Source organism: Anolis sagrei, chromosome 5 (assembly GCF_037176765.1).
Source record: "Anolis sagrei isolate rAnoSag1 chromosome 5, rAnoSag1.mat, whole genome shotgun sequence".
In the NCBI taxonomy this organism is placed as follows: domain Eukaryota; kingdom Metazoa; phylum Chordata; class Lepidosauria; order Squamata; family Dactyloidae; genus Anolis; species Anolis sagrei.
Window position 1 is genome coordinate 60589425 of NC_090025.1, and position 12380 is coordinate 60601804.

The 12380-nt window shown below is 41.7% G+C and overlaps 1 protein-coding gene across 1 annotated transcript; it reads left to right on the forward strand.

The window, feature by feature from the left end:
• The first annotated feature begins 538 nt into the window (after positions 1 to 538).
• On the forward strand, positions 539 to 12380 carry SAP30 (Sin3A associated protein 30). The gene is made up of 4 exons (XM_060778704.2): positions 539 to 1177; positions 6652 to 6774; positions 9191 to 9289; positions 12094 to 12380. The coding sequence occupies exons 1-4, from the start codon at positions 767 to 769 to the stop codon at positions 12214 to 12216; spliced, it is 756 nt and encodes a 251-aa protein (XP_060634687.2). The 5' UTR covers positions 539 to 766; the 3' UTR covers positions 12217 to 12380.

A 12380-nucleotide genomic window follows, 5' to 3' on the forward strand; every position in this document is an offset into this window, starting at 1 on the left:
CACAGTCACCTATGGACCCACAAGAATACTGATCCTGGGAGACTATCCTTCTCGTCTAAGTAAGTAAGCTGGGGAGGGGGGGGGCACGCCAAGAGGAGTGGTGGTTCTCATAAAGGAGTTGGCTAGGCTTTGCATTGCAATGGGAGAGAGCAGTCTTTTCCAACTTCCCGCTTTCAAAGCCTCCCCCCCTTTCCAAAAAAAAACCGGTCGCATGAGAGGAAGAGAAGGAGGGGGAGGGTCTGAAGCTCAGACGTCACGAGGCATTTACTTAAATGGCATCCGAGCGAAGGTTTCAAAAACCGGTGAGGAGAAAAAAAGGGAAGCGGGTCACGTGTCCTTCGCAAGCCTTGCCTGCCTGCCTGCGCGCGCGCAAACAAGCCCGCTTTGTAAATACACCACCACACTGAGGCGGCGGAGGAGTTCCTTTTTTTTCTACATCTCGCAAAGCGTTGCATTCTGGGATTGGTAGTCCTGAAAGGCGTCTAATCCCTTCTGCAAAAACAGAGACAGGAACTACGTTTCCCATGAGCGCATAGCGAGAATTCGAAAGGGGAGGGGGGAAAGAAAGAGGAGAGAGAGGAAAACAGAGCCAGCTCTACCGGGGTTTAGTGTTGTTGCTGCTGCAATGGGGAGAGGAGTGCTGGAAAGTGCCGCGCGGTGCCCCAAGGGGTGATTGATATCCCTCCGACGAAGCCGGGAAAGGGAATGCGGTGGGTCTCGCCTTGAGCAAGCAAGCAGCACCAACACACGCCTTCCCCCGTATTGAATGACTTTACTGTCGAAACACAGCGCGGAGATGAATGGCTTCGGGCCCGACGACGTGGCCCGAGGAGGAGGAGGAGGAGGGCCAGGAGAAGCCCCGCTCCCCGCCTTGGTTGCCAATGCCGGGGAAGCCCTTCCTCTGCCGCCGCCACCTCCTCCTCCTCCGTTGCCCCTTCCTCCACCTCCTCCTCCGCCCGGGCTGGGCATGGCCTCCTCCTCGGTGGCCTCCTCTTCCTCCTCTCCGTCTGCTTCTTCGGGGGCGGCTCCGGCTGGCTCGGGCCCCGGGGCGGGCCAAGTGTGCTGCCTGAGGGAGGAAGGCGAGCGGTGCGGGCGGGCGGCGGGCAACGCCAGCTTCAGCAAGCGCATCCAGAAGAGCATCTCCCAGAAGAAGGTCAAGATCGAGCTGGACAAGAGCGTGAGTCTTGGCTTTCATGGCTGGAATCACTGGGTTTTTCGGTTGTTCTAGAAGCATGCTCTCCTGACGTTTCGCCTGAGGCTGAGGCTTGAGGCTTGCCATAGATGTAGGCGAAACGTCAGGAGAGCATGCTTCTAGAACATGGTCAGGAAAAGAGAGTTATTGTGCCTGCCTGCCCTCCTTTGCAGACTTTGCTTTGATCTCCTCCCACCCACTTTTGACTTGTTCCCCTTGAAGTTTGCTTTTTCCCCCAACTCTTTCGACTTGGATTGGTCATTTTTGCAGCCTGCTTTGCCTTATATGCTGCTTAGACTTTGTCTTGTTTGTCTTCCACTTTGCATTGTTTTCTCCACTTTGCATTGTTTTTTTCTCCACTTTGCATTGTTTTTTTCTCCACTTTGCATTGTTTTTCTCCTTGCTTTTGCGTTTACTGCACGGCCTTCTTTCTATTTTTGGGCAGTTTGCACTGCCTCCCCCCCCCCCCCTACTGTTATATTCCTGACAGGCCCTATTATCCCAGGATCTGATCCCAAGTTTCCAGATTTTCTGCTTTAAACTGGATTATATGTGTCCGCACTGCATGATAATTGGTGGCACTCTGAGTGTACAGTGTATCTGGCAGCGCCCACTCATATAATCCACTTTAAAGCAAAAATACTTGTGATCAGTTCCTAAGATAAAGGGCCTGTCTGGAAGGGCCTTGAGTCTGTATCTACGCCGCCCTATATCCCAGGATCTGATCCCAAATTTTCTGTTTATCCTGGCTTATCTGGCAGTGTGAACTCATATAATCCAGTTTAAAGCAGAAAACCTGAGACCAGATCCTGGGATAAAGGGCTGGCCTAGAAGGGCCCTAAGGCTGAATCTACACTTCCCCATATCCCAGGGTCTGATCCCAGGTTTACTGTTTATCCCAGATTATCTGGCAGTGTGGACTCATAGTCCAGTTTAAAGCAGAAAACCTGGGGTCAGATTCTGAGAGGTAGGCCTGTCTGGAAGGGCCCTCAGGTCCCGCTTCTACACTGCCACATACAATCCAGATTATCCTAACTGGATTATATGTCTCTACACTGCCATATGATCCAGTTCAAAGCACAGCATCTGGATTTTATGTGTCTGCTCTTGAAATTTTCATTGCATTTTCTTTGCACTTCTTATTGCCTTTCACTGCTTACTTTAATCCCATCTGCACTGGCCAATAACTGTTGGAAACTGCATAGACAATGAGAGATCATTACTGGGCCTCTGGTTGAGAACTATCTCACACCTTGGCTTTGTTGGTCCGTGTTGGCCCAATTACCACCACTGGCCATACAACCAGTCTTGTTAAGTTGCAATGTTGTTTTTGTGTTGTGGGTTTCTCTGAGGTTGTAATGCTGGGACTTGCTTGTTTTATGAATGTATGTTGGAATCCGCCTGAGCGGACGGAATATAAATAAAGTTTTATTATTTTCTTATTTATACCAGGCATGGGCAAACTTTGGCCCTCCAGGTGTTTGGACTCCAACTCCCACAATTCCTAACAGCCAGTAGGCTGTTAGGAATTGTGGGAGTTGGAGTCCAAACACCTGGATGGCCAAAGTTTGCCCATGCCTGGTATACAGTCATTATTTGAGTCTACACTCACTCAATGCAATTTCCAACTATATTATTTGGCACTATGGAGGGGGCCATTGTCTTGTTCTTTGTGCAGTTTCGCAGTCTTCCTCCCATCGCCTTGTTTCTCCTTGAAGTTTGCCTTGCCTCATTCTCCTTGCCTTTGCGGCTCTTTTCTCCTTGCAAAAAACAAGTGTGCAAAGCCATCCGCCTGTTCCCTTTCTCTCTCTGTCTCTCACTTCCCGCCCTCCTCCTTCATGTCTCAGGACGGCAAAGAAGTGCAGACAGGAAGGCAACAAAAGCCATCCCGCCACAATGGAGGAAGGAGAGAGACAGAGAGAGATTCCCCTTTCCAAGGGGGGTCCTTTCTCCAGATCTGAGGTGTTTCGATCCCAATCCCGATGACTTTTTGTTGTCCCATTTCCCTCCACAGTCTCCTTCCACTTCATTCCTTGAGAGGGAAACAGAGATGCAGCAAAGGAATGAGGAGTTTGGCAGATAGGATCCCCCAAAGCTTGGGGCAAATCTCATTCCGCATCCGGCTGTTTATGTCTGACGCGGCAAAAACCTGCTCTTTGTCATCTTCTCTCCCTCCTTGATGGCATTGCTACTTTGATGTTATTTTGCTTTTTTCTTGCTCTCATAGGCTGCCTCTACCTTTCATAATTGAAACACCCTAATGCCTTAATATAATGGAGTTGTAATTTTGCAAGGTCTGCAGCCTTCTCTCGCCGTACATTCCACAAAGTGATGTTAAAACTACATTCATTCCTCACTGTGTTATTTTGTCTGAAGACCAAAGCATCTCAACCTCTCCTTTCTCTTTGCAGACAGTGTTATACATACAACACATACACACACACATATATATGGCTTTCATGGCGTGCTTCTGTTTTCCTGCTCCGCCTCGTGCTGCTGCTGCAGTGTTTGCACGTCCGTCCCACCCGCATCGTCTCTTCTCTCTCCCCTTTTGGCAGCCATCAAGCCCTTCTTCCAGCACTTCATTTAAGCCCCGCCACTAAAAGCCAGGTCTCCCCGCCTTCCACTGGTGGTTTTGCTCCTTTTAAGACATATATAAAGCAGAGAAACACTCCTAAATGCAACAGACACGTTCCCAGAGTCAGGGCACGTGAACCTGCGGAGTACCCGCCTGCTTGGCTTATGCTTATGCATGGCCTTTATGCGGAAGGAAAGGCTGGTGTTTGAATACTTTGTGCTTGCAAAGCCAGAACAAAACAAGTCTTGTGGTTGCCTGGCTTTGGAAGCACATTTGGAGAGGTTTGGGGATCATTGGCACACAAATCATGCCGCATTTGCATACAGTGGGATTAGGTTCATTAGGCTGTGTCTATACTGTTTGTTTGTTTTTTCTTGTGTAAGGAGTGACTTGAGAAACTGCAAGTCGCTTCTGGTGTGAAATAATTGGCTGTTGACATTGCCCAGGGGACACCAGGATGTTTTATCATCCTTGTGGGAGGATTCTCCCATTTCCCTGCATGGGGAGCTAGAGCTGACAGAGGGAGCTCATCTATGCTCTTCCTGGATCCGACCTGTCGATCTTCAGTCCTGCTGGCACAAGAGTTTAACTCATTGCACCACTGGGGGCTCTGATGTCTATACTGTTGATTTGATGCAGTTTGACACTGCTGTAACTCCCTTATGGAATCCTGGGAACTTGTAGTTTGTTGTGGCACCAGCACTCTTTGGCAGAGAAGGCTAGAGTACCTTGTAAAACTACAACTCCAGGGATTCTGTAGCCTTGAACCTTGGCCATTCAAGTGGTGTCAGTCTCAGATCTTCATTGAAGATAGTGGTTTTGCTGTACAGAAATCCTGGAACCAGTTTGTGGCCTGGATGGTGATAACACAAACCACAGAGCACATTAAGGGCTTTCTTTTACATGCTTTTGTGGAAGTTTGTTGTCTGGCCACAGCAGCTTGAAGCTGGCATCAAACTGTGTTAAAGGGTCAGTATAGATGGGGCCTTGGCGTGCATTTATATTGTAGAGCAGTGGTACTCAACCTTCCTAATGCCACGTCCCCTTAATACAGGTCTTCATGTTGTGATCCCCAACCATAAAATTATTTTTGTTGCTACTTCATAACTAATTTTACTAATGTTATGAATCGTAATGTAAATCTCTGATACACAGGATGTGTTTTCATTCAGTGGACCAAATTCAGCACAATACCCGATACACCCAAATTTGAATACTGGTGGGGTTGGGTGGGGGGAGTTGATTTTGTCATTTGGGAGTTTAATTGCTGGGATTTATAGTTCGCCTACAATCAAAGAGCATTCTGAACTCTACCAGCGATTGAATTGAACCAAACTTAGCACACAGAACTTCCCATGATCAACAGAAAATACTAGAAGTGTTTGGTAGGCATTGACTTTGACTTTTGGATTTGTAGTTTATGTACATCCAGAGAGCACTGTGGACTCGAACAATGATGGATCTGGACCAAACTTGGCACGAATACTCAATAAGCCCAAATGTGGACACTGTTGGAGTTTGGGGGAAAATAGACCTTGCCATTTGGGAGTTGTAGTTGCTGAGAATTATAGGTCACCTACAATCAAAGAACCCTTTGAACCCCACCAATGATAGAATTGGGCCAAATTTCCCACACAGAACCCCCATAACCAATAGAAAATACAGGAGGGATTTGGAACGAGTTGACAATATTTAGGGGAGATGTAGTTCACCTACCTCCAGAGAACAGTAGTAAGGCTTCTTTTGGGAGGATTTGCAGTTTGTTTCCAAAAAGGAAGAGAAGGACAGGCAAGAGATCTTCAGCCTTCTCTGCTAAAGAGGTTTCCAAGGCCATCAGAAATATGGTCTGACACCCCCCTCGTGACCCCCTCAGGGGTTCTGACACCACATTGAGATATGCTGCTGTATAGTGTGTGCAGCTTGACACTGCTTTAATTGCCCTAGCTCTCTGCAATGGAAGCATAAGAGATGTAGTTTTACAAGGTGCTTCACCAAACTCCAAGTCATTGAGCCAGGGCAGTTAAAAAGGTGTCAAACTGCATTCATTCTACACTGTAGGTATACCTTTAGTAATGCTTGCTCTCTCAGCATTATACATTATGTGGTGGTAAATTTAGGACACATCCTTTGTGTCCCATTTTCTGCATTTTTACTCTTCTGTTTGGCAGAATCCAGTCCAATCTTGTCCTTCAGCAAATGGGTTTTGGATTAGAGGCTTGACGTACTGCTCTAAATACATGTTCACCAGTAATCCCCGTTGGTTGCAGTAGAAACACATAGAAATGGTTAGGTTTCTCCTCTTAACGTGTTCTGGCTGGAACTTGCTTTTTCTTTTTATAGTTGCAATGCCAGTTTTGTAAATGTATGTATTGAATTTCCTCCACATTCATGAATCCTTGTCAGAAGGGGAACTGCTGCTCACAGCGTCATCTTAGTGGGTCATTAGATATTGGATTTTTAATCCAAACAGACGTAATAGTCTGAGAAGTGGGAAATGCTGCTGTTGACCTTTAGCATGTTAAATCGTATTATAGAAGTGGCAAAGTTACTGAGCTTTGAGATAATTGAAGCCTTGGGTGAGGGGAGGACTTAGATTTATGTTACTCCAGCATCTTGATCTCTGCCTCCTATATAAGGCATGTTTGCCTTGGGATCAGATAACCATTTCCTGAATAATGGTGGCTGCATTGCCTAACCAGTTTAACATACCAGGTATTCTCTTGACAAGTTGGGATGCGATTTAATGTGTTTGTGACTAATGTCAGTTGTTTTTCTTGATATATGTATATTGTTGATTATCTTTTGGAATAGCATGGAAATCGTAACACCCAAACATGGTGCAGTATTGCTCATTGTCAACCTGTCATTTTTAAACCCGTAGGCAAGGCATCTTTATATTTGTGATTTCCACAAAAACTTGATTCAAAGTGTCCGGAACAGAAGAAAGAGAAAAGGGAGCGACGACGATGGTGATTCGCCAGTACAAGACATTGATACTCCAGAGGTAAGTTGATAATTCATCTCTCCATAAACATACCGTATATACCCGAGTATAAGCCAGCCCGAATATAAGCTAAGGCACCTAATATTACCACAAAAAACTGGTAAAACGTGTTAGTTTGAGTATAAGCCAAGGGTGAGAAATGCAGCAGTAACTGGTAATTTAAAAAAAAATAGATATCAATAAAATTATATTAATTGTGGCATCAGTAGGTTAAATGTTTTTAAATATTTACATAAAACTGTAATTTAAGATAAGACTGTCCAACCATTATTCTAACCTTCTGCAATGTAAATGTGCTTATGTATCCTTCCAATAATAATAAAGTAAAATAATAAATGTAGTAATAATAGCAGTAAAGTAAAATAATAAATGCATTAATGATAGAGTAAAATAATGTAAATGTAATAACAATAATAGAGTAAAATAATAAATGTAATAATAGAGAAAAATAATAAATGCAATAATAACAATAATAAATAGAGTAAAATAGTAAGTTTAGTAATAATAATAAATAGAGTAAAATAATAAATGTAATAATAATAATAATAATAATAATAATAGAGTAAAATAATATACTCGAGTATAAACTGAAGTGGGCATTTTCAGCCTTAAAAGGGGGCTGAAAACTCAGTTTATACTAAAATATATAAGGTACTTCTTCTAGAGTAATTGGGTGAATTAATGGGGCATTAATTACTATTGGATCTCACATAGGACCGTAATGCCTAAATCCCATTGTTAGTCTTAACTAGAGTAGGTTCATAAATCAGTGGGATTTATCTATATGTTAATTCATTATCTTACTACTGAAAGAATCTGGATGTGGGAGCAACCAACAAGAGGTCAACCCATGTTTGTTATGTCGGGAAGTTCACATGATTTCATTTATAGTTAAGCTTTTGTTTGTTTGGCTTAGATATAAGGCAATCATATGAAAAAGACACCTTCTAAGACCTCATGATATTAACAGCCCTGCTTGTAGACTTAGAGCCATGGTTTCCTTTATTGGGCCCATTCATCTGTGTTATGGCCTTCCTTTTCTCGCAGCCTTCAACTTTATCAATCTTTTTTTAATGAATAGTGGGATTTTGTGATGCATCCAAGTTCAGTCATTTTAATTTCTAGTGGGAGATCAGTCTTGATTTGCTCTTGAACCCGTTTATTTGACTTTAAATATGATGTGAATATTAGTATTTGGAAATGTGAAGGCGTAGTGAACATTGCTTATGGGAATAAGCTATTCCCATTATATGAGTGATTCACAGCAATAGGAAGCGTTTGTTCAAGAATTGTGTATACGCAGTCCCCAAGTTACAAATATCTGACTTAAAAATGATATTACAAATGGGGGAGAGACAACAGGAAACGAGAGAAATCTACCCCTCGGGGTTATCATGGGGAAAAGGTGTCTCCAATTGAAGCTTTGTCACCAACCATTGTTTTCACAACAAGTTATGCTTTTCAAAATCCAATTACCACAGGGACAGAAAGTGAGGTGAAATCCTCTCAACAGGGGAACAGACATCAATACAAATATTAGAGGCATGTTAACCCTTCCCTGTGCTATCCTAAGCTTAATATATATGTATTTTTACTGGAGTTATACTTTAAAAAAATTACCTGTTCTGACTTACATAAATTCAGCTTGAAAACAGACCTGCAGAAACGATCTTATTCATAACTTCGGGACTGCCCGTACTTGAGATTGTTAAAAAAAAACTCATGCTGTGGTATGTTCTTTTATGCCAGGCACATTTACAACAGTCGTCATATATTGTCTTCTTCTACTAGAACCATAACTATGTAAAACTTACAATGGTGCTGGAATATATAATAAAATATAAAACTTTATTTAAATACTGCTCCATCTCCCCGAGGGGACTTAGAGCGGTTCCCAAGTAATATCACAAAACATACAGAGTAAAAACAACATAACCATAAGATTAACAAACAAAATATAAACATAAAATTGTTGCCATAACATACATATATTAAAAGTAATCCTGCCTGTTCAAGGCAATTAAAAATTTAAAAGGCCGGGCCAAAATTTGTGCAAGCCCAAAAATTCTAGGGGCCCCGGGAATTAAGTGCAATGCTATGGCAGGCAACAATAATATTAGGTCTGTGGCTGTCCATTCCAGGGCCGATTAGAGGAAAGAATCTGGGTAATTGGTAGGAAGAATAAGGCCGTATTAGACAATGTGTGGGGTTGAGTTAGAACTGGTCATTTTCAAAGACTTGTTGAAACCACCAGGTCTTCAAGCTCTTACAAAAGGAAGGGAGGAATGAATTGCAATGAATAAAAACTCATTGCAATGCGATAAAAAGAGGGAAAATCACACAAAGTTTCAGGTAGCATCTGCCTAATACATTAATATGTAGGATGTGTTTAAAACTCTTGTTATTTTCTTTCCAGGTTGATCTGTTTCAGTTGCAAGTAAACACACTCAGAAGATACAAAAGGCACTTCAAGTTACAGACAAGACCAGGACTTAACAAAGCACAGCTTGTTGAAGTATGTGTTTTCCCATTTACGTTTATTTCAGTCAAAGAAAAAGTGCTATACTGTATTGTGTAAGCTTCCTGAAGTGCAGATGATTACAATTTCGAGTGCTAAAAGGCGAGGCAGAAAGAAGCCTTTAGAGAATGTGTCCAGATTTGGGGAATGAACAAAAGAAAGACAGATAATAGTCAATGTCATTGCAAGGGAGGAACACAGAGGCAAGTAGTGGTGCCTTCACATAGTGGGGTTTGATCTGTGTTTAACCATCCAGGAGAGAGATTAGGAGAGATGGTGGAAAACTAATGGAAAATGTCACCTTGGTATATTGAAATGATTGAAAACCAAATTCAGGGTTAGGAATTAAGACTTCGGGAAGCTAAAGGTATCAAAATTCCACGTCTACATTTGCAGTCTGTTTCACAGATTATCTTGCCTTAGATCAGGGGTCCTCAAACTAAGGCTCGGGGGCCAAATACCACCCTCCAAGGTCATTTACCCGGCCCTCACTCAGGGTCAACCTAAGTCTGAAATGACTTGAAAGCACACAACAACAACAATCATATCTCATCAGCCAAAAGCAGGCCCAAACTTCTCATTGAATACTAATAAATTTATATTTGTTAAAATTGTTCTTCATTTTAATTATTGTATTGTTTATAAGTGTTTTTTTGCACTACAAATAAGATATGTGCTGTGTGCATAGGAATTCATTCATATATTTTTTTTCAAATTATAATTTGGCCCTCCAACAGTTTGAGGGACTGTGACTTGGCCCTCTGTTTAAAATGTTTGAGGACCCCTGCCTTAGATAGTATAAATTACAGTAGATCCAGGCATATGAGATAGAGATAAGGAAGTTTACATGGCAATAATGGGGAAAGTCCATTAAAATTGGGGTTTTTCCCGTCTAAAATTTGCCTTTGAGGTATTCCAGTGAAATTGAAAAGCTTTGGGATTCGGAAAATGATATCCCCAACGTAATAGAAAAGAGGATGATCATCAGGTGCTGTGCAAGGTCTGCTTTTTTTGTGGAAAGGCATGACCTTTCAGGGACCTTTTGTAAAGTATGATCTTCTGGATAAGAGTTAAATATTTGTTTGAGTGAATCTTCTCCTTAGTGGTAAATATCCACTAGTATTCATGCAAGGCAAATTAGGTTTCTCAGTTGCTAGACTGATATACCTGGTTATGCCTCTGAACTGTTAGGAACAAAGATATGCCAATGCATAAGATATATAGCAGAACTTCAGAAGTGTTATTTCAGTTGCCTAAAAATCATCTACTCCCATAAAATATATTGCTATTCATGCTCTCAAGAGACCAGAAAAAGGTAGTCTTCATTAAAAGTAATATAGTTGATTTACTTTAAAACTTCATGTATTCAGCATATAGGTACATTTCTTATTAGTTGAGAGTTCTCTAAAGCATTCTGTTTCAGTCTCTTCTTTGTTGCATACAGACTAACACTCTCTTCATCTAATACATTACTAAACATTGACTCAATACAGACTGACTACACACTGCAGCATTGACTTTACTTTATTGACTTTACTTCTAAACTGTACTGTATTGTTTCTGATGCAAACCGACTTCTAAAAATGGAGTCTCCGTCTGAATAATCCCAGATCTGGTCATATGGTCCGTAGTTCCTCCTATCACCTCAAACAACATAGAGTTATGGGAAAACTGCACACCGATATACACAAATGCAATATAGTAAGCAATCACAATTATATACATAACAAATAACTAGTATAGGAGGCTTGTAGAAGGATGCTATTTCCAACAGCTTTTGAGTGCCCCAAAGACACTTCCAATATTGGGATGCATTTTATGTGTTGATTTGTTTATTTGGAACTTCAGAATCTTCAGCATCTTGGTGTAGTTTGCAAATGTGGCTCCCTCACTCCTGCAATGTACCTTCCATTTCTGTGAGCCTGGCGGCCTTAACAGTGTTTTAAAACACTTTATACAGTGACTAGTAATCTTGGTGGTTTTTTTATTTCCAAAATAGTTGGTAATAGAAGACAACAAATGTAAGGCTACTATTTGCTATTTTTGAAGTCAGTCCTGTCCCCTAACAAAAAAAGATTGCCATTTTACATTTGGTTATAAAAATTCTTGGGGTATTTTTTTAATACTTGTGTCAACTTAATTTACCAACAAATTATAATTAAGGAAGGGAATGGAGAGAGGGAGGAAGGGGAGTGAGGAAAGACAAAAGGGAAGGAAGGAAGAACGAGAGAGGGGAAAGGAGTGAGAAAAGAGGGGAGGAAGGACAAAAGGGTGGAAGGGAAGGAGAAAGTGAAAGGTAAGAAAGGGAGGGAAGGAGGAAGGAAAGAGAGAAGGAAATTGGATGGTGAGAGAGATGAGGGCCTGAGAAAAGAGCTTAAGGGGCTGTATCTGGGCCTGGGTTTGCCTATACCTGCTACAGAGTCTGGAGTACAAACCACAGCCAACCCTGCTTAGCTTCCAAGATCAGATGCTGTGAACTAAAAATAGGGATGAGAAGGGGGTCGCCTCTTATTTTTTGTATTTTCCAGATTTTTTTGCTCTTAAAGCAAACTTCATGATGGCATAATCGTAGATATACAAAACATGTAAACACACTTGTACAGCGAGTGTCCATGCATATACATATTTTACAAACGTCTCTTTCTTGGCAGGAAAATATTTCTTCATTTCTTAAGAGTCCGGGGAACATCTTGTATTCTTAGGAGCCAAGTCTAAAGTACGAGTGCTAAGTAGTTTTTTCCTTCCTTTCTCCCTCTGCATAATAACAATGGATGTTCATGAAAACTCAACTTTTCTTGCAGATAATTGGATGTCATTTTCGGACTATTCCAGTGAATGAAAAGGACACCTTAACCTATTTCATCTATTCTGTGAAGAATGACAAGAACAAATCTGATCTAAAATTGGATAGTGGCGTTCACTAAATAAGCAAATTGAAGACTTGCAGACCTAAAGACTGTTTTGGAATGGCTGGACTGTAACTGGTATTCATATGGAGAATTCTGATGTTATTTTCTTGGGGGAAATACTGATCAAAAATGAGATTTCCATGGTAAAAAAAATATTTTAAATAAATACCGTTGATGTT

What these genes read in the sequence shown, in the direction of transcription:
- SAP30 (XM_060778704.2), top strand. Translation starts at nt 767, where the DNA reads ATGACTTTACTGTCGAAACACAGCGCGGAGATGAATGGCTTCGGGCCC. An exon ending in AAGACATTGATACTCCAGAG is followed by an intron (nt 6,775 to 9,190) that starts GTAAGTTGATAA and finishes TTTTCTTTCCAG; the next exon opens with GTTGATCTGTTTCAGTTGCA. An exon ending in ACAAAGCACAGCTTGTTGAA is followed by an intron (nt 9,290 to 12,093) that starts GTATGTGTTTTC and finishes CTTTTCTTGCAG; the next exon opens with ATAATTGGATGTCATTTTCG.